This window comes from Acinonyx jubatus, chromosome C2 (assembly GCF_027475565.1).
Source record: "Acinonyx jubatus isolate Ajub_Pintada_27869175 chromosome C2, VMU_Ajub_asm_v1.0, whole genome shotgun sequence".
Classification (NCBI taxonomy): domain Eukaryota; kingdom Metazoa; phylum Chordata; class Mammalia; order Carnivora; family Felidae; genus Acinonyx; species Acinonyx jubatus.
The window spans coordinates 77606386-77632198 of record NC_069384.1 but is presented as its reverse complement, the minus strand read 5'-3'; the positions used below and the strand labels follow the sequence as shown (position 1 = coordinate 77632198).

Sequence of the window (25813 nt, the reverse complement as noted above, 5' to 3'; positions counted from 1 at the left end):
TGCTGTCTGCTGGCAGGCAGGGCGGCCGACACCACACTTGGTCAGCTCCCCCCAAGCGGCGCTCTCCTTCCCCCGCCATGGCTGGCTTTGGCAAGGCTGCCAGGCCTGGGAACGCAGGAAGCTTTGGGTCACGGTGACCTCTAGTTGCTGATGCCAGATGAAATATGCCCTGGAGGTTCTCCAGGGTCACATGGTGTGTGGAGCAAGCGAAGGCAGGGCTGCTCTTGTGCTGACAAAGTGGATTTTGGCTCCAAAATGGCACCCCTTGGGGAGTAGGAGGGGTTGTGGGTGGGAAGAGGGGGGGCAGGCAAGGCAGTGGCGTGAGAGTGGGCAATAGGGAGACTCAGTCTTGCTTTTTTCACCCCTGTAGCCTTCCAGGAAGCCACTTGCTCCTGGAGGTGGAGGCACACCCCCAAATCTGTGGCGCAGAAATGGAGGGAAAGGTTTCTGCGCGTTTTTGTTGTTTATTCGGCAGGATGGGTGAGTTTTCTAGCTCTCCACACTCTGGGCCTCACAGCCCGATAAAGCGAGATAGTAAACGGGGTTTGACTTAATGTTCCTCAGTAGCTCAACGGCTCAAAATGGAAAGGAAGTGGGCTTTTAGCCACTGTTTGGGAAAATAAGGCTTCTGCCTTTTCCTTACTGCTAAAATCTCTCTTCACCGTATGCTCACATGCTGAATTATCAAGCCCTGTTCTCCAGAGCCCCACACTCCTAGAAGAGGCTCAGCTGTTCCAAATAAGGCCTCTACCAGAAGGCCAAAGATGGACACCAATCTTTGGTCTCGTTAGGTTTGTGGTGCCCAAGTACCGTCCTTTTGCCTTGGCCTGGCCAGAGGGAAAGGGCTTGGCTACTTTTGCTTTCAAAAGTCAGGAACCGGGGTATCTGGGTGGCTCAGTCGTTTAAGCATCCGACTGCGACTCAGGTCATGATCTCACAGTTCATGAGTTTGAGCCCCGCATGGGGATCTGTGCTGACAGCTCAGAGCCTGGAGCCTGCTTCAGATTCTGTGTCTCCCTCTCTCTCTGCCCTTCCTCCACTCACGCTCTGTCTCTCTCTGTCTCTCAAAAATAAATAAAAGTTGAAAAAAATAAAAAAAAAAAGTCAGGAACAGAGGCCTAAAATGGAAACAGCTGAGAAGAAAGGAGCCAAATCAAAAACAAGATCCAGCTGAAGGAGTTCAGGCCTGATAAGCAGGCTGACCACAGGCTTGAAAAAGAGGTCAGGCCCCAGGAGCTGAGCTGGAGCAGTAAGGAGTGTGTCTGCCAGAGGAAGGAGATGGCCTGTGAGGTAGGTGAGCTGTGCTCCATTTCCCAGCCCCCCCCCCCCCCGCCCCCCACGTTCGGCTTTGGCTTCAGTGAGGCCTTGTCGCCTTCCCTCATTCTCTGCTGACCACCAAATTTCTAGGTTTCATTGAAACGGGGAGAGGAAGGGTACGTGTGAGCAGCTAGAGGCGAGGAATCTTTGGGGAAAATGTAGCACATCCAATCTCCAGCTCCTATCTCACCTCCTCCAAGAACCCCTGCCAAGTCACTCCCCATGGGTCTTGGCTCTACCTCTCTCCCCCACTCTATTGCACTTCATATTTCGTTTCTGGTATGTGTCTCAAATTGTCACGTAATAAATTACTTGGTAACGGTAGTGCCTGATCTTTGTACCGTGGATCTCCGCTTGCAGAGTTCATTGCTTTTGCAAATCTTAATTCATTTGTGCTCTATAATGACCTTGAGAAATAGCTGAATAGTTACTGATGGACTGCTTTATGTAGGGACAAACTGGTACAGGTTGAGTCCACCAGGTAAGGGGTTCAATATAAGCTTTATCTTGGGCTGACTGCATGAGCTAGGACAGCTTGCTTGACCAGCTTAGGCAGCGGTTGGTGCTACCAGGAGAGATCTGGACCCCCCTCCCTTGTTACTGGAGTCACTGGTGTTTCCACCAAGGGCTACATTTTTGGTAAAAGAAAATCCTGCCCTGGCACATGCAAAAAAAAAAAAAAAAAAAAAAAAAAAAAAAAAAAAAGATTATTTTGGAGGCATCGTATTTTTACCAACATACTGTTTGGAACCCTGAGCAAATGCCATGGTTTTCTAGCATCAAAACAAGTTTATTCCAAAGTTTCTTTTGGAAATTTGAAAGCAGTGAACTCTGCCAGGGTTCACATCATAGCTTTCCTTGGCGACTGTGCCCTTGGGTCATTACTGCTCCTCTAGGCACATCCCTGCACCCCTGAGCTGCTTTGATTCCTTTCCCTTCTGCACACTATCCCTTCCAGCCCTTTGCATTGCCTCTTTGAAGCTTGCCTGTCCACGCCAGCAAACTCTCTCATGTTATTAGTCTTTTTATAGGGTTTTTCCCTACCCTCTGCCGGAAATGGAATCTGGTCTCCCCAGTGAGTAAAATTTACCTGGAAATTCTCTTATCTGGACTGCCAAGACATTTTTCTTAAATCTTATCCTGAAGTAGAGAAATGTGACCTTTTCCTATACCCGCGTTGCTGCTTCCAAATCCTTCCTTCATCCTTTTTCCTCCAATTCCCTATTTCTCTTTAAAAAAAAAAAAAAAAAAAAAAAACAAAACAAAAATGAAACAAACAAACAAAAAAACTCCAAAAAGAACAAAACAAAAAAAACATGGCATTTGGCTATACCATTCAAATCCTTCATGCTCCACGACCAGCCCCCATGGTCAACCATGGATCTCTTAATCTCTCTCCACATTCATTGAAGACTGAGGCACACAACTTGTTGTTCTCTTTCCTTTCCTAAGTCTGGCCATTGTTCTGTCGTTCTGAGTGATCAATATCCAGAAGGCTGTCAGAGATTCCTTTACTTTCAGAAACTTCAAAATTTCATCCCTCTGACCACAGACCTCTAGTGGTGCCATCTCTTAACCCCTTCATCTCTTCTCTGTTGTCTTTGGGCTTCCTTGTGCTGTCCATGCCTGCTTCCCCCCACTAACAGTCCTTCTCTGTTTTCCTGTTCATCTCCTCATCCTGTCCAGCCTAGATGGCCATTCTATTCTTGGTATCTTAAGTCCCTCTCTTTGGATACTGCACATCCTGAATCAGCTCCTCTCTCTGTTTCCTTTGCTCGTGCACTTAGACCAGTGAGCCAGCTGGGGGAAATCATGCCACTGCATGAATTGATTACCACTATAGATTCATGGTTCCAACCTCTATCTGGCCCTCAGTGACACCCGCATAGTCTTTTCTGTATCCAGAGTTTGGTCCTTTTCCTATTTTTTACAACAGACATTTCAGACTTTTCTAGAGACTCCTTTGCTCTACCCTGTTTCTCCAGCACTTTCAGCAAGGCCATATTTGCTACATTAAAATGTTGTTGAGGTCATCAGATGAGAATCACAGCTGGGACCTTTCCTTATCTTGGCTAACCTGCCTCTGTGGAATAGGTGCTGCTTCCCCTTTCTGGTCAATTTCCCCATGAGTTTTGGAGCTCATCACCTACCCCTTCCTCCTCCAGATCTTTGATCTAGCAGTTCTGTCCTGTTCCTTGTATCTTTAACTTCTCTTCATTACTTGCTTTTCCCCTTCAGCATAGAAAATTACCCATTTTTTCCTACCTAAACAACCCACACTTATTAGAAACTACATTCTACTGACATCTCCGTTAGCCAGCATTCTCTGCTTCCTACACCTACAAATCATTTAGTGTATACTTAGCTATTACTGACTCTGCTTCTCCATCACCCACTCTTTCCTCAACCAGCCACAGCCTGGCTGCTGCCTCCACTACTCTGCATATGACCTTAAAGTGGGTAAACCGACAGATCTATTTGAGGCCCATTTTTCTTGACCGCTCTACAATATTTGGTGCTTTGTGTGTTTCCTGTCTCTTGAAGTTTCTCTTTCGCTGGCCTCTCGGACAGCACTTTCTCCCACTTTTCCGATTTTACTATTTATTTTCTGTTTCCTTTTCAAGGGAATGCTAATACAAATAGCAAATATTTTGAGTATTCACTGTTTGCCATGCTGCATGGCCAGATGTTTACATCTATCCTTTCACTGGATTGATACCAGCCTAGAAGGTCAGTGCTGTTATAATTCACACTTTGCAGAGGAGGGGTCATGAATAGAGGTGTCTAACTGACTTATTTGAATCCTGCTACAGCTAGTGAGCAACTGAGTTGGGATTTGAACCAGGCATTCTGGCTCCAGGGCAGGGACATAACCACCATGGACACTGCTGTCTGTGATTCCTATAGAGTTTGTGTCTGGGGTGTCAGCTTCAATCTCTCTCCTTTCTCATCCTACAGACTCTGTGTGAATGAGATCGTTACCTGCTTCTACGTTCAGTTAACTCCTAATTCTGTAATTCAAGTCAAGAAATAAGAAATCCAGCTGGAATTGTTGTTAAAAAACATTTCCTCTGAACTTTATCTGTTTATCTGTGAAATGAGAATAATAATAGCACCTGCCTCACAGATGTATGTAAAAAGCTGATCTACCTTCATGGCCATCTGATCAGTCTCCTGCATCTCCACTTGAATGTCCCACAGGTATCTGACACTGAACTCAACCCTGACCCAAATATTGCAATGTTTGTGACTGCCTCCTTTTATCTGCCCAACTGTCCTAAGGGTAATCTTTTCCTTCTTTTCGCCGTGCATATAACCTATCTCCAAGTTGGATTCTATTGATTCTAATGCTTAAATTGACTTCTTTGCCCAAATCCAGGCCCTTAAGCCACTCTGATTCCAAACATTGCAGTGTTTTCCTACCTGAGATCCTTGACCATACTTTTTATGGCCCTGAAATAGTATTAAAGAGAAAAAAAAATCAGATAATGTCTACTCTGCTTTGCCTAAAATTCTTTGATGGCTTCCTAATGCATTGTTTTTGTGTGTTTAATACTCTCCTTGCTTTCCTGCTTTGTCTTATTTTTGACACTCTAACTTTTTACTTCTTGCCCCAGTAACAGGGAACTATTGGCAATCATTCAAATTGCGGGGTCTCTTAAGCTCATTGTATTTATAAATGCTGCTTTTCCTACCCATCTCCTCTTGCTTTAACATCACTTTGTGTTTAAAGACTCAGTTCCAGTGTCTTCTCTTACAGAAGTGTTTTATCCTAATGCTCCTGGAGTACATTGTGTGCTTTCTCAGAGTTTCTGCTGTACTTGGTGCATACTTTTGTCAGTCAATTAACATTCCACATCATGTTTTTTTTTAATTTTTAATTTTTATATTTTTAAATAACTACCTTATTAAGTTGGCTAATATACTACATCATGTTTTTTTTAATTTAATTTTTTTTAATGTTTTATTTTTGAGAAAGAGAGACAGAGTGTGAGTGGGCAAGGGGTGGAGAGAGAGGGAGACACAGAATCCGAAGCAGACTCCATGCTCTTAGCTGTCAGCCCAGAGCCCGATATGGGGCTCGAACTCATGAACTGAGAGATCATGACCTGAGCCGAAGTGGGATGCCCAATCAACTGAGCCACCCAGGCGCCCCATACATCATGTTTTCTTAAACTTCACTTTGTTCCCAGATACCCTGCAGCTAGGGTTGGCCACCTATGGCCTGTGGATGAAATTCGGCCTCTTACCTGATTTTATAAAATTAAAAAAAAAAAATTTCTCTTGGAACACAGGCATGATCATTCATGTAAGCATTCTCTGTGGCTGCTATTGTACTATAAGAGAACTGAACAGTTGTGACAGAGTCTATGTGACCTACAAGGCCAAAATATTTATTTTCTGACCTCTTGCAAAAAATGTTTGCAGACCTCTGATCTTACATCAATTAGTGTGCATCACTACAGCCAGATTCTTAGAGATGCCAATGCCTGGAGGGAGGAAGGAGATCAAGATCTTGCAGAGAATGAATGCATGGCAAAGGAAAGGGTACTTGGATGAGTCAGGTACACATCATAAGGGGTCATGTCCCTACCCAGCCTCAATGAGTACGTTGTAATGATCTATGCCCATACACATGTCCTTATGAAACACCTCGTAAGCGTGTTGTAAGTCAGGGACTGTATGTTTTTCATCTGTGTCTTCCATGCTTAGTATGGTAACAAGCTATTAGTTTTTTCTTTTCTTTCTTTCTTTTTTAAAGGGCAAGCTTAAGCAGAAAGATTTTTTTTTTCCCAAGAAATCAGCACTTTATTTGAAATTGGGAGCCATCAAGTGGCCCAAAGTAAGAGCTAGGTAGAAGAGATTGCTTTTTGGGAATAGTAAAAAGAAAGAATTTTTGAAGGACACTGGGATATACTCATGGAATCCAAGGGAGAGGCAAACACCCAGTCTTAGGAAGGCAAAGCAATGGAGCAGATATAGGACTGCATCCAGTCTGTCTCCTGTCTCTGCTGTTTTTCACTGTGCCAGCTTCATTTTCCCTTTTACTATGGACTTCCTCCAGCTGACAAGAATCATGGTCCTTCACAGCTCCCGAAGACTTCATCTTAGTTTTCAACCATTGACCAGACTTCATCCCAATTTTCTCTTAGCCCCAAATCCTAAAATATTAAGTCCAATGACCATCACTTGTGGTCCGGAAGTAGGGATTAGGTGACAAAAAAAATGGAAGTTTTTGTGACCCATATTGGTAGACTGGAGAAAGGGGAAGATCCAAAAAGAAAAGTTGTAATGTTCTAAAAAGAAGGGGTGTTGGACACATAAAGCAATAGGTGCCTCCTATATTAGCACCTGGTAGTTTCCCCTTTAGTAGCACTTGGTAGATGTTCCCCCATAGCAGCAAGTAAGAGGCCCTTAACCAATATATCTCAGCTCAATAAATGAATGAAGTGAATACAGGATTTCACCTCGTTGAGTCTCTTTTTTTCTTCTGTAAGATGTAAGATGAGGATAACACTTATTTTACAGGCCTGTGTTGAGAATAAAGTACTTATGCACTGCTTGGCAGATAATAGACACTCAGTAAGTGCTATCTAGATTTCCAATCTGTCATTGGGTTGGGATTGGGAGGGGAATATAGGAAGAAGGTAACATAGTCACCTTTTAAGATTTCATCGGCATGATGGTCTGATAAAATCTCTATCAGAATCTATGTCCCATCTTGTCTCAAAATCCTACTTAAGTCAACATAAATAAAGCCCAGGGCTCTCCCTTGGCTGAGGCTCAGTTGCCACGTTCCCTAAGGGAGCTCTAGGGCATCATAGAACAAGCTCTTATTTGCACCTATAAGAGACTATATTCATATGTTCAGAAGACTAACAGAAACTCCAGATTAAGGACCCTTGAGCTACTGGATCAAGGTTTATTCTTTCACGAGCAAAGCTTTTGCATATGTTCCCAAAACTCGCTCACACAACTTACACCCAAACTGTCGATCCTTGTGCTTTCTTGGATGTGCTGTCTCTCTTGGGTCACATTTGCTCTTTATATTAAAATACTTTCTTTCTGGGCACCTGGGTGGCTCAGTTGATTAAGCATCCAACTCCTGATTTTGGCTCAGGTTATGATTTTTTAAAGTTCATGGGATTGAACCAGGGCCTGGGTGGCTCTGTGCTGACAGCACAGAAACTGCTTGGGATTCTCTCTCTTCTCCCCTCTCTCTAAATATAAACATTAAAAATGTGCTTTTCTCTGTCTTGTTACCTTATAGCTCTTTATCCTTCAGTGTCTGCTCTGGCTCTATAACTTTCCTGACCCATGCCCATCCACCCCCAGAAGTCCTTAAACAGCTTTTCTGAGTTCTGGTACATAACATTTATGCTCAAGCCAGGTATCCTGGGGCTCTCACCTTGTACCTCAATTTCCCTTACCAAACTGTACCAAAATTCTAAACCCACGTTAGGCAATGAGAACAAAGATTTTGAATGAATGAAAATTTCTCTCCACTCATAAAATGCTGTATAGAAACCATTGATAGCTGAAAGTTCTCAAAAACTCTCCCGTGGTGGTGTTATGAAAACCATCCCACTCTTTATTATACTTCCTATGTCCTAGATGATTAAAGTTTTGGGAGATGAAACTTCTCTTTTACTGAGAATAGTTTCTTAAATCTTTCTGTTAAGGAGGCCTTTTTCAATGGCATCTCTTAGTGCCAGAAGACACTTTAGAGGTTGTCCATTACAATAGTTCTTAAGATTTTCTCTCTGAATTTTCTCTAAGTGTCCCCAAGGGGTGATCTAATCTATACCTACATTTATGATTTCTTTGTGACTTCTAGAAGAATACCTATTTTTTCCATCTGCCAAATTAGACATCTCCTACTCTTAGTTGTTCTTTTTTACCTACTGAAGGAACATTTTGCCCTTCTTGGAACTTAAACCATGAAATCCTCTGGTATCCATTAGAGACTATGCTGTATCCTCTCCTCCATAAGATAGCTTGTGTCAGTATGTGGGATCTGGTTTGTGTCACCTTTGTTTTCTCTTTTTCAGCACCATCAGCCTTAAAACATTTAACTGTTGCTTACATGTTAAGATTTTGAGTCCACTTAGCTTTTCTCAGGATAGATTCTGATCTATCAATTTTCTTTTTAAAACACTTAATTTTAACCAGCTGACTCTCTTGGAAGCCTATAGAAAAGAGGATGTCTAAAATATCCTTTAGGTATAATAAATAGTAAACATACAGTGACTGGGAATTTTCTTTGGATATAGAGACCTTCTAAGTTGGAAACATTTGTTGAGGGTACAAAGTTTAGCCTGAGGAAAAATCAGGATGCCAATTTTCACAACTGTTATAGTCTTGTCTCGAAAGCAGTGTGAGATTACCATCATGGTACCATGAATGAAAACCAATGGTTAGCCTGGCCTTATGCTTGTGCTTTGGATATGTCAAGTTTATTTCCCCCTCAAAACCTTTGCAAGTGTTTTTCCCTTTGCCTGGAATACTTCCTGCAATTCCTTTTCCTCCTATTTTTACTCACCAGCTCCTCATGTTTCATGTCTCTGAGAAACTCTTCTTTGACTCCTTTACCCACTACCCTAGTCCCCATCTAATTCAGGTCACCCATCATTAGTTTCCAACCTGCCTTTAACTTTTTCTTATGGCAAACATCACAATTTTAAATATGTTTATTTGTATTATTTAGCACCTGTCTTCTCCATTAGACTGTAAACTCCAGAAAGATTGCAATCCTGTCTCCCCCTTTTTTTTTTAACTGTAAAATTCTCTGTGCCTGGCCAAGAGCCTGGTTTATGTTGGGAATTCACATGGTATTTATTGAATGGATGAAAGATTCTTACTGTTTTCTTCCTTCCTTACATTTGTATATAACCTTGTTCTTTTAATGGTTTTTCATATTCCTGTCATTTTAGGTAAGGAAGGGTGATACTGTCCCAATTTCCATCTGATGACACGGAGGGCCAGAAAAAGGAACGAACACAAACTCACTTAGCTGGTGGCCTGTGGACCTGTGATCAGAGCTGGGACTACATGTTGACTCGTAGTCCAGTACTCTTCACAGTAGCAATTTTTAGGAATAAAATGAAGTGTTTCTTTTAGAAGTAGTTTAAAGGGTGCCTGGGTGGCTCTGTTGGTTACGCGTCTGACGTCAGCTCAGGTCGTGATCTCGCAGTTTATGGGTGTGAGCCCACCATCGGGCTCTGCACTGACGGCTCAGAGCCTGAAGCCTGCTTCAGATTCTGTGTCTCCCTCTCTCTGCCCGTCCCCAGCTCACACTCTGTCCCTCTGTGTCTTGCTCAGAAGTAAATATTAAAATGTAGAAAATTTAAATGCACATAATATGATTTTTTTTTTAATCTTGGGGAAAAATACTATCTTCTTCTTGGAAACATCTAGGTAAAATGAAATCCTCTGACGTTTTTTTTTTTTTTTTTCTGTAGACTTAATTTTTTAGAACAGTTTTAGGTTTATGGCAAAACTGAGCAACAGGTACAGAAATTTTCCCTATGCCCCCTGCAATCACATGACTTTTATGGCTTGATTTCCTCATGTGACCTGTGGAAAAGAATGTGAAGGAAAGTTCTCACTGACTTCATCCCACTTCTTTGGGGTTCACAGAACTTCAGACCTACTGTGTGTAATATATACTGATTAAAAGTGGGGAAACAATTTCTCCACCTGAACACAATTTGTTATGAGTGGAATTGATCAAAGTGAAAATTTTTTTTTTGTAAAACCAGTGGCTTATATAATTGAACATTCTCTCAAACATACCTTTTGCTTCATAGTTTGTCTATCCTAAATTACCCTGTTTTTCTGTTGATTTACTTTATTAGTCATTACCTTTGCAATAACATGTAGACTTGAAAACATTGCAACATCATTGCTTTTTAGAAGTTCCATACATTAGCCTGTTTCCCCCCACTGATTCATGCTGTTCTTCTTTCCTGGTTTCAAAAATTAGGAAGGTCTGTTCTGCACTCAGAAAATCCTACAATCCCAGTGCAGTCCTACATCACAAACTTGCTGTGAGTGAAATATTACATATAGCACTACCAATATTTTACTGAATGAACACATAATTTTTAAAATATCTCTTAATTTGGGGCACCTGCGTGGCTCAGTTGGTTGGGCATCCGAGTCTTGATTTCGGCTTAGGTTGTGATCTCACAGTTCTTGGGATGGAGTCCTGCCTCTGAATCTGCACTGACAGTGGGGAGCCATCTTGGGATTCTCTCTCCTCCTCTCTCTGCCTCTCTCCCGCTTGCGTGTGTGCTATCCCACTCTCTCAAAATAAATAAATACACTTAAAACATTCTCTAATTATATAGACTATCTCTGACTTCTCCCTCAGGTTATGCAATTCCTGCATGTGGCATCATTTCTTTTCATTTCTCTATGGAATCAGCCAGGCTTTGATTCATCAGGGAAGTGACGTTTCTTAGAACATAGTACTCTTTTCTCACTTCTTTGGCAAAAGCATTTTATAGAATCCTAAGGTCTTATTGGTGGCAGGAGATTTTATAGGACTTTTAGACCCCACTTCCTTCGAATTATCTCTGGGATATGCCCTCCCGAACCATTTATATTCTGCCTGCAAATTTTGTGTGATGGGAAAGTTAGCACCTCACTTCTATGTGCACCGAGGGGTAAACGAAGTTGGTTGACTACCCAACTAAAGGTGGTCCTTCTAACTCCCAGCAGGTTGCTGGCTTGTGAAATACAGGGCTTCCTTTATGTCAGAACAGTAGCTTCCCCGAATTTGGAACCTCTGGAAAGTGTGCTCTACAGTTGAATCCAACATGTGATTGTTTAGACACTCTGGTAGCAAGGCAGGCTGACTTCTTTTGGGGCTGGAGACAGGTTCATGTTGACAGCAGTTCTCAGAAAAGGTAGGTCTCTGACTAGCTGCTTTCTAGAAAGAGAATGTTTTAAGGGAGCTTAGGTTTCTAAATGTCTCCTTCAAAAGTACCTGATTGCCACTGGGAAGATGAAAAGAGGAGAATACGGAATATGTGCATTAATTACTCTTTTCACTGATTTTTTTTTCTTAACGTTTGGCAGCACACTTTTCAAAAATTTTATTTTTTAGAATCTGTTTTTCTTTTTTTGCCTCAGAACAGCTGTCCAGAAGGCTGATAGACCGACAACTTTTCTTAGTATGATTTTATGCACATTCTTTTACACTCGTTGGCTCACACATTATTCCTTGCATTCAAAAAATCTTTGTTCCCACGTTCTGTAGAACAACATAATTTCATAACATAATAACATAATTTTAATAATGTCAAATCAGGTCTTTCCATCTTCCTGTAAAGGAAACTGCAATAAAGGTGGCACCTTTAAAATTTCATATCCAAGTGAGGTGGAATAATATTTTAAGATATCAATCTTTTTTTTTTTCAACTAGTGTTTCCATCTCCCCTCCCTCTCCCTGCACCCCTGTACTTAACTCTGAACTTGATTGCCTCAGGGGAGGCAGTGAAAGGGCTGAACTCAGAAATAGCCTGCTTGTCTTTCTGACATTTGTCACGGAAAAGCCTAAGCCCTCGGGGGAACTTTGAGAGTTTTGTGGAGAAGGTGAAAGGTTGGTATTTAAGGGTATAGACAAAGTATTTTGGCCAGGAGCAAGCAGAGGGAGAGAGCGGAGTATTCATCTGGGTACTGTGTACACAATGAGGGAGAAGAGGGAGGGGGGCAGACAGAGATGAGACAGACCTCATGACTCAGAGGGCTCTGTGGTCCAGAGAGAAAAAAAGTTAGAGAGGGAGGGAGGCAAACCATAAGAGACTGTTAAAAACTGAGAATAAACTGAGGGTTGATGGGGGGTGGGAGGGAGGGGAAAGCAGGTGATGGGCATTGAGGAGGGCACCTGTTGGGATGAGCACAGGGTGTTGTATGGAAACCAATTTGGCAATAAATTTCATATTAAAAAAAGATCTTGCCCCCTACTTCCCAACAGCCCTGATGGAACAGTAACTAGATAGATCCTAAACAGGAAATGGCTGCCTCATGCGTGGAACAGAATGTGGAAATTAATACACAGCAGCCTTGTAAGAAAAGTTCCCTTTCCCCAAGAGGGACAGGAAAACAATGGGGAGTTACCAGGCATAATGGGCCATGCAGCGTGAGACCATGGATGCAGCCATGTGTGGCCCTGTGACTATGAATCCATTGCCCTGGCACTCCCACCTTGCTGCTGCAGAGAGCATGCTAACAATGGTGTGAGTTTGGGAGAAACGGGGAAGGGGGTTAAGTCTCAGGAAGAACTGATGATAAGTTTGTCAATACAGCAGAGTAGAAACTCAGGATAGAAATATTACATTGAGTTATAGGTTTATAGTACACCTTAGTGTGTGGAGTGAGAGGAACAGTTGCTATAAAATCAAGAATTATTTTTCTCGGGGCGCGTGGGTCACTCAGTTGGTTGAGCGTCCGGCTTCAGCTCAGGTCATGATCTCGAGGTCTGTGAGTTCAAGCACCACGTTGGGCTCTGTGCTAACAGCTCAGAGCCTGGAGCCTTGCTCTGATTCTGTGTCTCCCTTTCTCTCTGCCCCTCCCCCGCTCATGCTCTGTCTCTCTGTGTCAAAAATAAATACAAAATTCTTTTTAAAAAATTTTTTTAAATGTTTATTTTTCTCACCTTAAAAAATGAAGGTAACATTAGCATACAGTAAAATTCATCCCTTTAGTACACGGTTCTGTGAGCTGTGGCAAACATGCCGTCTTGTAACAACAGAGAATGGTTCTCTCACTGCCCCAGACTTGCTAGGGCTCCTCTGTTGTCAGTTCCTCTCTCCTGGAAACCAGGGATCTGTTCTCCCTCTAGTTCTGGCTTTGCAGGATTGTCCTACAAGTGAAATCATCCACTATGGAGGCCCTCTTTCACTTTGAACAATGCATTTGAGATTCATCCATGCTGTTGCATATATCAGTAGTTGGCCCTTTTTATTATTGAGTAGTATTTTGATGTATGTAAGTACCCTAGTTTCCAGTTTGGGGTGATTGCAAATAAAGCTGCTAGAAGCATTTACATGTTTCTGTGTGAACATAGATTTTCGTTTTAGTTGGGTAAATACCTAGGAGTACGTTTGCTGAGTTGCATGGTTTATGTTTAACTTTATAGGATATCTCCAAATTGATTTCCCAAGTGGCTCTAACAATTTGCATTCTCATAAGCAATATAGAAGTTTTACTTGCTCTACTTTGTATTGTCAGATTCTTTTTTAAAAAAATTTATTCTAATCATGTAATGGTATTACATTGTGGTTTTAATTTGCATGGCCTATTTGCCATTTTTTATTTTTGGTAATTTATCCATTCAAATGTTTTGGCCAGTTTAAAATTTGTATTTAATTGTTGAATGTTGAGAGTTCTTTATATATTCTGGCTACCAGTCCATAATCAAATCATTTGTGATATGATTTCACCTAGTCTGTGACTTCTATGCTTTTATCAGGTGTTTCAAAGAGCAAAAGTTCTTACACTTGATAAACTCCGATGTATCAACTTTTCTTATATGGCTTATGCTTTATCTAAGAACTCCTCACGTGTTTTAAAGTTACAAAGGTTATCTACCCCACCCCCTTTTTCTTCTAGAAGTTTAATTGTTTTTACATTTAGGTCTATGATTCATTTTTGAGTTATACTTGACATAAGGTACAAGGTGTGGGTCTAGGTTCTTTTTTTGATTTGTGTTTCTTTGTTGTTGTTGTTGTTGTTTGCAAATGGACCTATAGTCGTTCCCACTATTTATTGAAAAGATTTCCCTTTGTTGAATTGCCTTTGCACCTTCATTGAACTCCATTGACTACATGTGAGTCTGATCTTGGCTTCTAGTTTGTTGCACTGATCTATACCTCTAACAACCTTTTTCTAACACACCAAACTGTTTTGAGTATTACAGGTTTATAGTAAATCTGGAACTTAGGTAGCATAACCCCTCCAACTTGACTTTTCCTTTCAAAATTGTTTTCAGCTTTTCTAGTTTCATTACCTTTCTTTTTTTTATATTTATTTTTTTGAGAGAGAGAGCATGTGCAAGTGAGTGGTGGAGGAACAGAGAGGAGAGAGAGAGAGAGAGAGAGAAATCACAAGCAGGCTCCATGCTGTCAGCACAGAGCCAGATGCAGGGCTCAATCCCACAAACCAGGAGATCATGACCTGACCTAAAATCAAGAGTCAGAAGCTTAACCAACTGAGTCACCCAGGCATCCCATATCACCTTTCTTTGTAAATTTGAGAATCAGCTTGTCAGTTGCTTAAAAAAAAATACTGGGATTTCAACTCAAATTGCATTGACTCTATAGATCAGTTTAGAGAAAAAAATAACATTTTAACTTTCAGATAACTTGAAAATTTTATACATAAGTATTTAATGTTATTTGCTGCTACCGTAAATACTACTTCTTTGAATTTCAATTTCTTTTTTTAAAATAATTTTCTTTAATGTTTGTTCTTGAGAGACAGAGTGCACATACGCGAGCAGGGGAGGGGCAGAGAGAGAGGAAGACAGAGGAACAGAAGTGTGCTCTGTGCACTGACAGCAAACAGCCTGAGGTGGGGCTTGAACCCAGGAACCATGAGATCATGACCTGAGCCAATTTCAAACGCTTAACCGACTAAGCCACCCAGCTGTCCCTCAATTTCTTTTCTTTTTTAAAATGTTTATTTTGAAAGAGATAGAGAGATAAGAGTATGAGTGGGGAGGGGGAGGGGCAGAGAGAGAGGGAGAGGGAGAATCCCAAGCAAGCTCTGCTCTGTCAGCCCAGATACTGATTGGGGCTCAATCTCACAAACCACTAGATCATGACCTGAGTCCAAATCAAAAGTCCGATGCTTAATTGATTGAGCCACCTAGGCATCCCTGAATTTTAATTTCTAATTATTCATTGTTGCTATAGAGAAATATTACTGACCTTATATTTCCTGTGCTCTTGCTAAACTCACATATGAGTTCTAATAACTTGTTTGAGTACCTTTTTGAGATTCTTTCTTTAGGCAATCATGTTACCTATAAATAGAGATTCATTTCTTCCTTTCCATTCTGTATGCCTCTTTTTCCCCCTTGACTTGTTGCATTGGATTGTACTTTTGGTACAAAATTGAGTAGAAGTGGGCAGAACAGACATTCCTGTCTTGATTCTGGTCTTGGGGGGAAAGCATTTAGTCTCTTACCATTAAGTGTAATGTTAACATTTTAAGCTTTTTTGGGGGGGTGCTATTTATTTTTTTAGAGAGAGAGTACAAGGAGGAGCAGAGAGAGAGAGAGAGAGAGAGAGACAGACAGACAGAGATTTCGAAGCAGGCTCTGCACTGACAGCAGAGAGCCTGATGTGGGGCTTGAACTCATGAACCATGAGATCATGACCTGAGCTGAAGTCAGTCACTTAACCAACTGAGCCACCCAGGTGTCCCATGATGTTAGCATTTTAATTCTTTGTGAGTGCCCTTTATCATGTTGTGGAAATTCTATTTTATTCCTACTTTACTGATAAGTTTGTTTGCTTGTTTAATCAGGAATGAATGTCAAATTTTGTCAAAAAATTTCTCTGTAGCTATTGAGAGACTGTATTGTTTTTTGTTTTATTCTGTTGATATGACGAATTACATTGACTGATATTTGAATATTCAACCAGCCTTGAATTTTTGTGCTTAACTCTACCATGATATAACACCCTTTTCATATGCTCTTAGATTCTATTTGAAAGTACTTTATAGAAATTTTTACATCTATGTTCATGAGAGATATTAGTATATAATTTTAGTCCTTCATTTTTTTTTTTTCTTTTCTCTCTGGTGTCAGCATCAGAGTACTGTTGATCTCATAAAATTACACGATTCTCCCTCCTATATACTCTGGAAGAATTTGTGTGTAATCGGTATTATTTCTTTCTTAACAAATATTTTTCATGATGAAAAATATCCAGATATCTCGATTTGTTAATTTTTTCCCCACCTGACAGCAGCTAAAATACCAAAAACCCTTTATTACATGAGGAAAACTATCTATCACAATAATTTTACTGTGACCTATTTTGCGAGCTAACTAGTGAATACACCTCCACTGGCACCAACTCTAGGGCAAGTTTTGTTGATTTCTGAGAGCAGGAAATCAGCTTGTCATGCACAGACTTTGTACCAGACATCTATGTGCTGTGTGTTCAGATTATTATGTTTCTCAGAATTAAGCGGTAAATACTTGCATTTCTCCAACTTCCGTATTTTTCATTTCTAAAAAAATTTTTTAACCTTTCTTTGTGAGGGACAGACAGAGTGTGAGCAGGGGAGGAGCAGAGAGAGGGAGAGAGAGAGAGAGGGAGCAACAGAATCCAAAGCAAGCTCCAGACCCTGAGCTGTCAGCACAGAGACCGACATGGGGCTTGAACCCACAAACTGTGAGATCATGACCTGAACCGAAGTCAGACACTCAACCGACTGAGCCACTCAGGCGCACCACATTTCTCCAACTTCTTAGATGAGAAAATAGTACCATATGAAATCTGGTAATTTTCTTCTTATGTGAATGCGTCCAAATGATAGCATTACACTCTGTTTTTAAAAAAGCTTCTAGTGTTCTTTTCTGATTTTAAAAATAATTCATGGTTGTTATAGAAAACTTAAATAAAATGTATGGATTCTTTTTATTTTTCATAGAGCTTTCCAGTCTTATTTCTATATGCAGCAAAATAGTATTTGGAGATTAAATGAGAAATGTTTTTATATCCCTATGTTTTTAAGAGCCCTTTCCCAACCATCCAGGCAATAAAGATAACTTTCTCAAAGTATTGTCTTTTTCTTTCAAGAAAAGTTAAGTGTATGTGTTTTAATTCCAAATCTCTTCTTTAAATAGCTGGAACTAAAGTCTGGAGGATTTAGACCACTGAATTTATTCCATGAATGACACACAGAATAAGAGCTCTCCCACACCACCCAGCTTCCTCCAAATAAGAGTTTGATGAGGAAGAAGAGGACTAGTGGTGCCAATGGGAGATTCAGGCTTGGCTTCTGTCATGGGGAGGGAGCCCAGCATCCTACTTTTCACTTTGTAGAAGGCTTAATTGCTGGTATTTGGTCCATCTGGTACTTGGGTGATAGAAACTCTAGCTAGACAAGGGTACGTGAGAGTCCGATAAATTTTTGACTGAATTCCTCAGTTATAACCTTGAGAGGGTACAAGACTCATAGAAAATTCTCAACTACAATAGAATTGTTGAGCTAAACCACAGCTGTGGCTAGGGGGAGATGTAAGGAGGAATCTATTCCTACCTAAGTTCTGTTTGTACATAAAGTAGGAATTTCTGTTTTTGCAGAAGTAAAGAGAAGAGACCACTCATGTTTGCTTCATATAAGCCACTCTTAGACTTGATTTCAGGGCACACATAGGTGTCTGCTGGGTGGGAGCTTGTGGTTGTCTTGTCTAGGTCTGCTTGAGGCAGGATGCCTATATTTAGTTTAGGAGTTGAGCGTGAAACTGAGGGGGAATAAAAGCCATTTCTATGTAGTAAAACTGCTATTTTGATCATTGATAATTCTTGAATCATTTCTCAAATAGATTGGATCTTGAGAGGAAAGAGAAGTGTTATATATTGCCTTCCACTGCAAACTCCAACATATTGACACATGGGTTGGGACTCTTGCGAAATAGTCCCAAGGGTTAATATTTGGAGGCTGAGCCCCAGGAGAAATTGAGCCTTACACAGTAGCTAGGGCAATAGATGTAGGCTTTTATACTTTGGTAAGCCAAATTCTCTCGTTTCTTGGACTTCAGTGATTGGCATGTTTTAATCAGAGAGCTGGATTTCCACTGATATGGATCTCTACAGCTCACCTTGGCCTATATTTCCCCAATGCAACTGTGCTTCATTACACAAGCTTTAAAATATTAATGGTTGACCATTGGTTCCCTGCACTATGTACTTACTACTCCACCAGGATTGGAAGCCTGGGCTTTAAAACTATAAAAGCTAAGTGCCACAAAGTTACAGCAGGTGAGGCACGGTCTCTAAATTATATTAGGTTTTAGCAGTTAGCATTAGATAAACCTGCCTAAATGCTATTACTCTTGATTTTGTTTGGAAATGCATTCAATTGTAGGGTCAAGGAGGGAACAATAGAGTTATTTTTTAATATAAATTTATTGTTAAATTGGCTTACATACAACACCCAGTGCTCATCCCAACAGGTGCCCTCCTCAATCCCCATCACCTACTTTCCCCTCTCCCCCATCCCCCATCAACCCTCAGTTTGCTCTCTGTATTTGAGAGTCTCTTATGGTTTGCCTCCCTCCCTCCCTCCCTCCCTGCCTGTAACTTTTTCCCCTCTTCCCTTTCCCCATGGTCCTCTATTAAGTTTCTCAAGATCCACGTATGAGTGGAAACATATGGTATCTTTCTATGACTGACTTATTTCAGTTAGCATAATACCTTCCGGTTCCATCCACATTGCTGCAAATGGCCAGATTTCATTCTTTCTCATTGCCAAGTAGTATTCCATTGTGTATATATATAATGTCCTTCAACTGATGAATGGATAAAAATACAGTTTTAACTCTTACCATCTTTCTCTTCATCTGAGAGCGTTCCTCAGGCTCATTACCTATTTTAATCTACTAAAAATGAAAACAATTCTTTATAAGTCTTGTGCAATATCAATGTGGTTTTGACTTTCATTTCCCTCTCACACTCACTAGAGCAGCTCTTATAAAATATGTATACACAAAGAAATACAAAATAATAAGATTAGGCAAGAATGTAGAAAGTTTGTGCACTGTGGTAGGAGTGGACAATGGGGCAGCTGTATGAGAAATGGTATGACAGCTCCTCAAAAAATTAAAAAAATAGAATTAATATATGATCTAGCAGTTCTACTTCTGGGTATATACCCCAAAGAAGTGAAAGAGGGTCTCATAGATACTGAAGGGTCTCAAATAGATATGAGTACACACATGTTTATAGCAGCATTATTCACAATAGCCAAAGGGCACAAGCAACCCAAGTGTCCACTGGCAGGTGAATGAATAAGCAATATACATACAATGGAATATTATTCAACCTTTAAAAATAAGGAAATTCTGATACATGCTGCAATGTGCATGAACCTTGAGGACACTATGCTAAGTGAAATAAGCCAGTCCTGAAAAGACAAATAATGTATGAATCCATTTATATGAGCTATCTAGAGGAGTCAAATTCATAGAGACAGTAGGTAGAATGGTGGTTGCCAGGGGCTGGCGGGGGGGGAGGCGGAAGGGGGAGTTGTTGTTTAATGAGTATAGCATTTCAGTTTTGCAAGGTGAAAAGAGCTTTGGAAATTAGATGTACCACAGTGTGAACGTACTTAACACTACTGAACTGTACACTTAAAATTAGTTAGGATGGTAAATTTTATGTCATACATATTTTAACACAACTTAAAATAAAAATAATAAAAAACACTAAAAATATTCTTCTCAAAGACAAGTCAGACTTGGCTGTATCCCCTTTGCCTGTCATATCCGTTTGCTTGTCCTCTGAGATATCAAACTTCCCCTTAAGGAAAACTCTCTCTCTCAAGTTTGAACTGTCTTGATTCCTTTACCTGAGGCAAAGTTGAATACAAATACTTCATTGGAAGGTCCAATCTCCGTCAGGAAAGGTGAGGGAAAAGACAGCAAGGAGGAAAAAGAGTAAACAAATACAAGGAGGTAGTTACTGAGCTGGCCCCTTCTTCATAAAAATCACCAGTGGTGGTTCATTCATGTGGGTCATCTCTGGAAGGAGGTCAGAAGAAGAATTTATTTGCCAGGTCCTTACCACCATCTGTCACTCAGTAGTCAAGTTCCTTCTTATAGAGTGACACCCTTGTGCTTTTAGGTTATACAACCTGGCACCTTTAAAGGGCTAGTACCTGGGGAAGCCAAGCTCCATGCCCTGTGGGTTAGAACTGTATCCAAGTTCAGAAGTGGTAGAAGGAACCAGCGCCTTTGTGGGTCAGGTGGGGTCCCAGTTCCGTGGCCCGGCTGCTGGAGATACTCTGGTTCTGGCCACAGCTAGCACAATGGAGGCCATGCTAGCAGATGAGGAGGCGCTGGGGATGGCATCAGTATCAGAGCCCCATGAGCAAATGGCCAAGTTGCTGTGTGGGACACGGTTGAGAACCTACTAGACCTAAGAGGGCATATGAAGGGTGGCTAACACAGTAGACCTACTAAAAGAAAATATAGTAAGTCCGTAAGAGATGGTGTCCAGCCTTCTAAATATAGATTCGGTAGAACAGCATGTTGAAAATGTGACTATCCAATGCTGGGAGATATGGACAGACCAGATCTGGTTGAAAATAAATGCAACTGGAAAACTCAGAACTCATGACTTGATGACTCTCGTGATGAAAGAGTCCCTATATTAATAATGGTGCGTAACACTAGCTGCCGTTACAAACCCACACGTATCAGTATTTGCCAGAGGCAGTGGCAATAGCCACTGCCCTAAGAATGCCTGCTTAGAGCAGGGTGTGGAGGCTATGTTGCTCTTATCCAGCACTGAAGTACTAGGAACATGGGTTCAAAATAAAGCTGGATATTGTTAAGTTTCAGAGGCTGGAGAGAAGAAAGAAAACAAACAAACTCAACAATGACCTGATGACTGGGGCGCCTGCCATTGAATATTTCTAAACTTTGGGGGTGGGGGAAAAAAGCAAGGAATTCACTCTCTGAAGAAAAAAAAAAGGTGAGAATATGTATAAGTGAATTCTCCTCACCTGCAATTAGGATAAATATCCTTATTCTTAATGATAAGATATCTTATTTTCACTATTTTTACGTTTCAAGATGTAGACACTGGGCAAAGATTGGTAAGGCTAAAAGGTGTAGATATTATTTTTTCTCTCTATTCCCTTTTACTCAGATACCCTGGCTATCTGCTTGGATCTTGGCAACAGCTATGTGTGTCTTAATGTTGCAGACCTTGGGAGAGATCTAGGTGTGCCATTTTGACTGGGGTCTTGGTTCTAGGAGTTGGGGATTTGCTCCTGTTTTTGTACATTTCGAGTGGGTGCAATAGGCATTGTGCTAACATTTATAAATGTTAACTCTCTGGTGTTTATAACTAGTGGGACTAGTTATAAGAAAGGCTTAGTTGGATTAATTGATTTTGGAAGGCCCTTTGAGGACCTATCCCTGTTCTATTAGTAAAGAGCTCAGGCTGGAGGTGATATAGGAAGTCATGCTCTGCTCAGGGTTCTGAATCAGCTGATTCTCTGGCTGAAATGAAAAGGAAATAGGAAAGATTTTGTTTCTTGGCACAAAATTTACAATAGGAAAGGATGTTAATTTGGGGGCCTCAGTTTCTCCCTGAGAATTTGATAATGTGATGAAGTTCTTATTGATCAAATCTGGGACCTTTTAATATTTTTGAGTTTTGTTGTTGGTTTTCTGTTTGTTTGTTTGTTTGTTTTTAGTAATTTTTACTCTGACAATTGATCTCATTGTCTCTTTCTATATTGGATGATGTGAACGGGAATAATTTAGAATAACAAGAGGATATTTGATCTAGAGTATAGTATGAATTACTCTTCTTACCTATTTGAGTATTTTATAAACAAAAGCTAAATTGCTTGGTCCCAGGGGGATACGCAAAGAAAGAAACGGGATAGTTGACTGGGGGAAACCATCTCATGAAAGTTGGAATTAACCCAAGAATCTGTCGGTCTCTTCCCTCAAGGAGAACAGCCAATCTGCCCTCAGGTGGCATGTAATAAAGATTATAAAATGATTAAAAATCTTGCCCACATTACAAATATGAAAGTAAGCAATACCCAAATTGAGTTACCTAGCGTATTTGTGATTTAGCCAGGATAATGGTAGCAATTCTTCCAAAAAAAGAAAAATAAGATCTAGGGAGTAAGGATTTTCCAGAAGTCCTGTATCTACTTTTAATGCTCTGTAAACTATTTGTCATTGACATTCCTAAACAAAAATATCAAATGGAAGATAGACTGGGAACTGAGACTTTAAGATAGGATTGGAATTGACATGAACACACTGGGCAGATACTCAGATATAAAATTCTGTATGTTGTGTCTACTTTTAACTTAACATGCATTTATAGAATACAGTATTTAGAATACATATACAGGAGTTCTACTACACATAGGACATTGAACTAAGTATTGAGAAATATACTGAGACAGAGACCAGTCCTTATCTTCTAGAGTTCACCGTCTAGTTAAAGACATAAGACAAAGATGTTATGATAAAAAGTCACATATGTGCAGTGCTTTAAGAAAGGCCTAAAGAATTATAACTATTATGATTATGAAGTATGAATGCTTCTAAGTTGAGGTGACCAGAGCAAGTTTTATTAAAAGTTAATCCTTCTGAAACTTTGTGTTTTTTTTTTTAAGTTTATTTATTTATTTTGAGAGAGAAAGAGAGAAAAAGCACAGATGGAGGAAGGGAAGAGAGAATCCCAAGCAAAGCTGTTAGCGCGGAGCCCTACCTCATGAACTGTGAGATCATGACCTGAGCCGAAGTTGGATGCTTAACCGACTGAGCCACCCAGGTGCCCCAGAAGAAAGGGTTTTATTTAAAAAGACATTTTTAAAAAAATATTTATTTAGTTTTGAGAGAGAGAGGACCAATAGGGGAGGGGCAGAGAAAGAGGGAACAGAGGATCTGAAGCAGGCTCTGTGCTGACAGCGGAGAGCCAAAGGCAGGGCTTGAACTCATGAACCATGAGATCATGACCTGAGGCAAATCAGATGCCTAACTGACTGAGCCACTCAGGCACCGCTCCTCTGAAATTTTGTATTCCCATCTACATGAGCTTCAACTATGGTCACCAACTGCCAGCATTGTTTGGTCTCCCTTATAATTACTCCAAAATTTATTTAGCTGCTTCTTTCCTGATTCTTGCATATGTCCATTCATTCAGTCAACAAACATGATTTTGAAGATCTAGATGGCTTTAGATGATGGAGACACAGACAGTACTACTATGACCACGACAACTCCATTTGTTATGTCAAAGAGCTTATAGTTCATTGAGAAATTCTGAACATTCTTCCCTCCAAAATAATAATAATAGTTGATGCTTATTCAACACAGAATATAAGAAGAGCTGTGAGAAAGGGAAGAACAGTGCACTTTGCATTCACATAATATGGACACCCAACCAGACTTGGGAGGCCAGGAAAGTATTCCAAAGGAAAATCATATCTAGGTTTACACATGAGAGATAAATGAGGGTTAGTTGGCTAACTTGGCCTAGAGAAGCAAGAGGGCTAAGAGAGCTCAAGAAATTTTGTGTACATTGGAGCAGAAAAGGCAAACCTGGTCAACCTTCTTGGTGTGGGTTGAATGATTTCAGGGTTTTGAAAAATCTTCTGAATTTTTCTCCATGATCAGATACCCCCATCAGAGCCCAGGTCTGGTTGGGATGTTTATAGTTTCAAATGATTGTGGGCAGAGTGGGAAAACACATGAGTAGTGAAGCATTTTATTCTGTAATCAAAAAAGATAATACTTGTAGAAATGCTAAAAGTAAATTATTAGACTTTACAGTACTGTATGAGCAAAAGTATTTTATCCCAGAGTGAGGTAGGTGAGAGAAAAGACACAGCTCTATAAATTTTTATTTTCCTAGAAAATGAAACCATGGAACTTCAACTATGAGTAGATTCTGTCAGTTAGGTAGAGAACCCTGAGAATCTGTGGTTCTTAGTGCCTGAAAAATCTCTTTAAATAGGAGAGATAATCTAATTTAGATATCAGTCTTGGTGGCAAAGATAATGCTCTGAGTTTACCAAATACTTTTCTTTTCCTGGATTCACTAAGAAACTACATTACTCAGCGTCTTTGAGGTTAGATTAGGACTGAGTTTTATTGGACTGAGTTTTGGCCAATGGGATGTGAGCAGAAGAGATGTAAACCTCTTCTAAGCTTGACTGTTAAAAATAGCTCTTATATTTTATTTCTCTTTGTCTTCTAATGACAAATCTGGAAGATTATACTTATTATTGTAGCTAAAAACTAGAATCAACTTGAATCATTGAGTGATGGCTTAGAAAAACCACCAAGGACAGCCAACTTACATCAGACTGTAACATGAGCAAGAAGTAAATATCTGTTGTGTTAAGCCATTGATATGTCAGGGGATAGTTGCTATTGAAGCAGAGCCTTATCTATTCTGATGAATGCACTCCTCTGCCTAGGGCTCTTCCCATGCCTTCCTTTGGCTTTCATGGGCATCATTTATGACAATAAGGCTTGGTAACTCATTTGGCATAGGAAAGGAGGGAGCAGGAGTCAAGAAAGGCTTTTGGTTTTGGGTTTGTGTAGATTAAGTCCTGAATTGACATGTAATCTTTCAAGATAGGCCGAATGAGGAAGAGTAGGTTTGAAGATTACAAGTACGAAATTAATTTTGGACATGTTATGTTACAAGCCTTTTTAGCTTTATATTATGGATGATCATACAAACATGCTTGAGGGCAAGTATTGTGGTCTTACATGTTTAATTCCCTGTGGTAGGTAGCATCTATATACCATTTATATTTGTCGATGGATTGATACCTTCACTGGATCTGCTGAATTTGGGAGGAAATTCTCTTACTCCTTGAATCAATGAATTCCTCTGAGAGCTGTTAATAGGCTTATTCTTTCTGTGACTGGAATTGCCTTGAGCAGTCCACATACTTAACAGAAGTAGTGTGTTTCTTTGAAATTTTTTTAATGTTTATTTTTGAGAGAGAGAGAAAACATGAGTGGGAGAGGGGCAGAGAGAGAGAGACAGAGACAGAGACAGAATCCAAAGCAGCTCCAGGCTCTGAGCTGTCAGCACAGAGCCTGACACGGGGCTGGAACCCACAGACCATGAGATCATGACCTGGGCCGAAGTCAGACATTCAACCGACTGAGCCCCCCAGGCGCCCCAAGGAAGTAGTGTGTTTCAAATCACAATAACATATGTACGTTGCTGGTTCACTTCTTGGTGTCCCCTCCCCCAAATCTACAGTTTCTTGAACAGTTTTAAGCAGCATGCTGTTGCTCTTTGTAAAGATATTTCTCATTAGGTAGACTGTAAAAGCCAACACCAAATGTCAAATCCAAGTTTGTTGCACAATTTGGAAGGTCAGAATGATCTCCACAAGATGCATACCAGCAGCTAACTCAATTTTTGATTTCCCCAAATGACTTTTCTTGTGAAATCTGGTTTTCACATCTTCCCATGCTTTCCCCTAATGGCCTGCTTTTATATTAGAAAAATAACCAGGCAGATTATTTTAGAAAAGTTACTGCTCTTATGTTTCTTTGAAATCTCTTAGATTATACCTTGGTGTTTTGTGTGTGTGTGTGTGTGTGTGTGTGTGTGTGTCTTCTAGAAGAGTATTTTACATAGCATGGGTACTAAATAAGCATTTGTTGACTGGTTTACAGATATTGGTTTGAGCTGGAAGGAAATCAGGGGATTGTCTAGTCCAAGATAGATGAGAATTT

At 40.4% G+C, this 25813-nt stretch overlaps 1 protein-coding gene across 3 annotated transcripts in view; it reads left to right on the top strand.

Annotated features, from left to right (window-relative positions):
* Positions 1-353: 353 nt before the first annotated feature.
* The window catches only part of TPRG1 (tumor protein p63 regulated 1), a 215088-nt gene continuing 189628 nt past the window's right edge, over positions 354-25813 (top strand). For 2 of the 3 annotated variants that reach the window (XM_015064391.3, XM_027061201.2), the window contains exon 1: positions 410-1290. In XM_015064391.3, the coding sequence (XP_014919877.1) occupies positions 1279-1290 (12 nt within the window). In that variant the 5' untranslated portion in view covers positions 410-1278. Of the gene's footprint in view, positions 1291-25813 lie in introns of all 3 variants that reach the window. The other variant, XM_053221067.1, reaches the window with a different exon arrangement.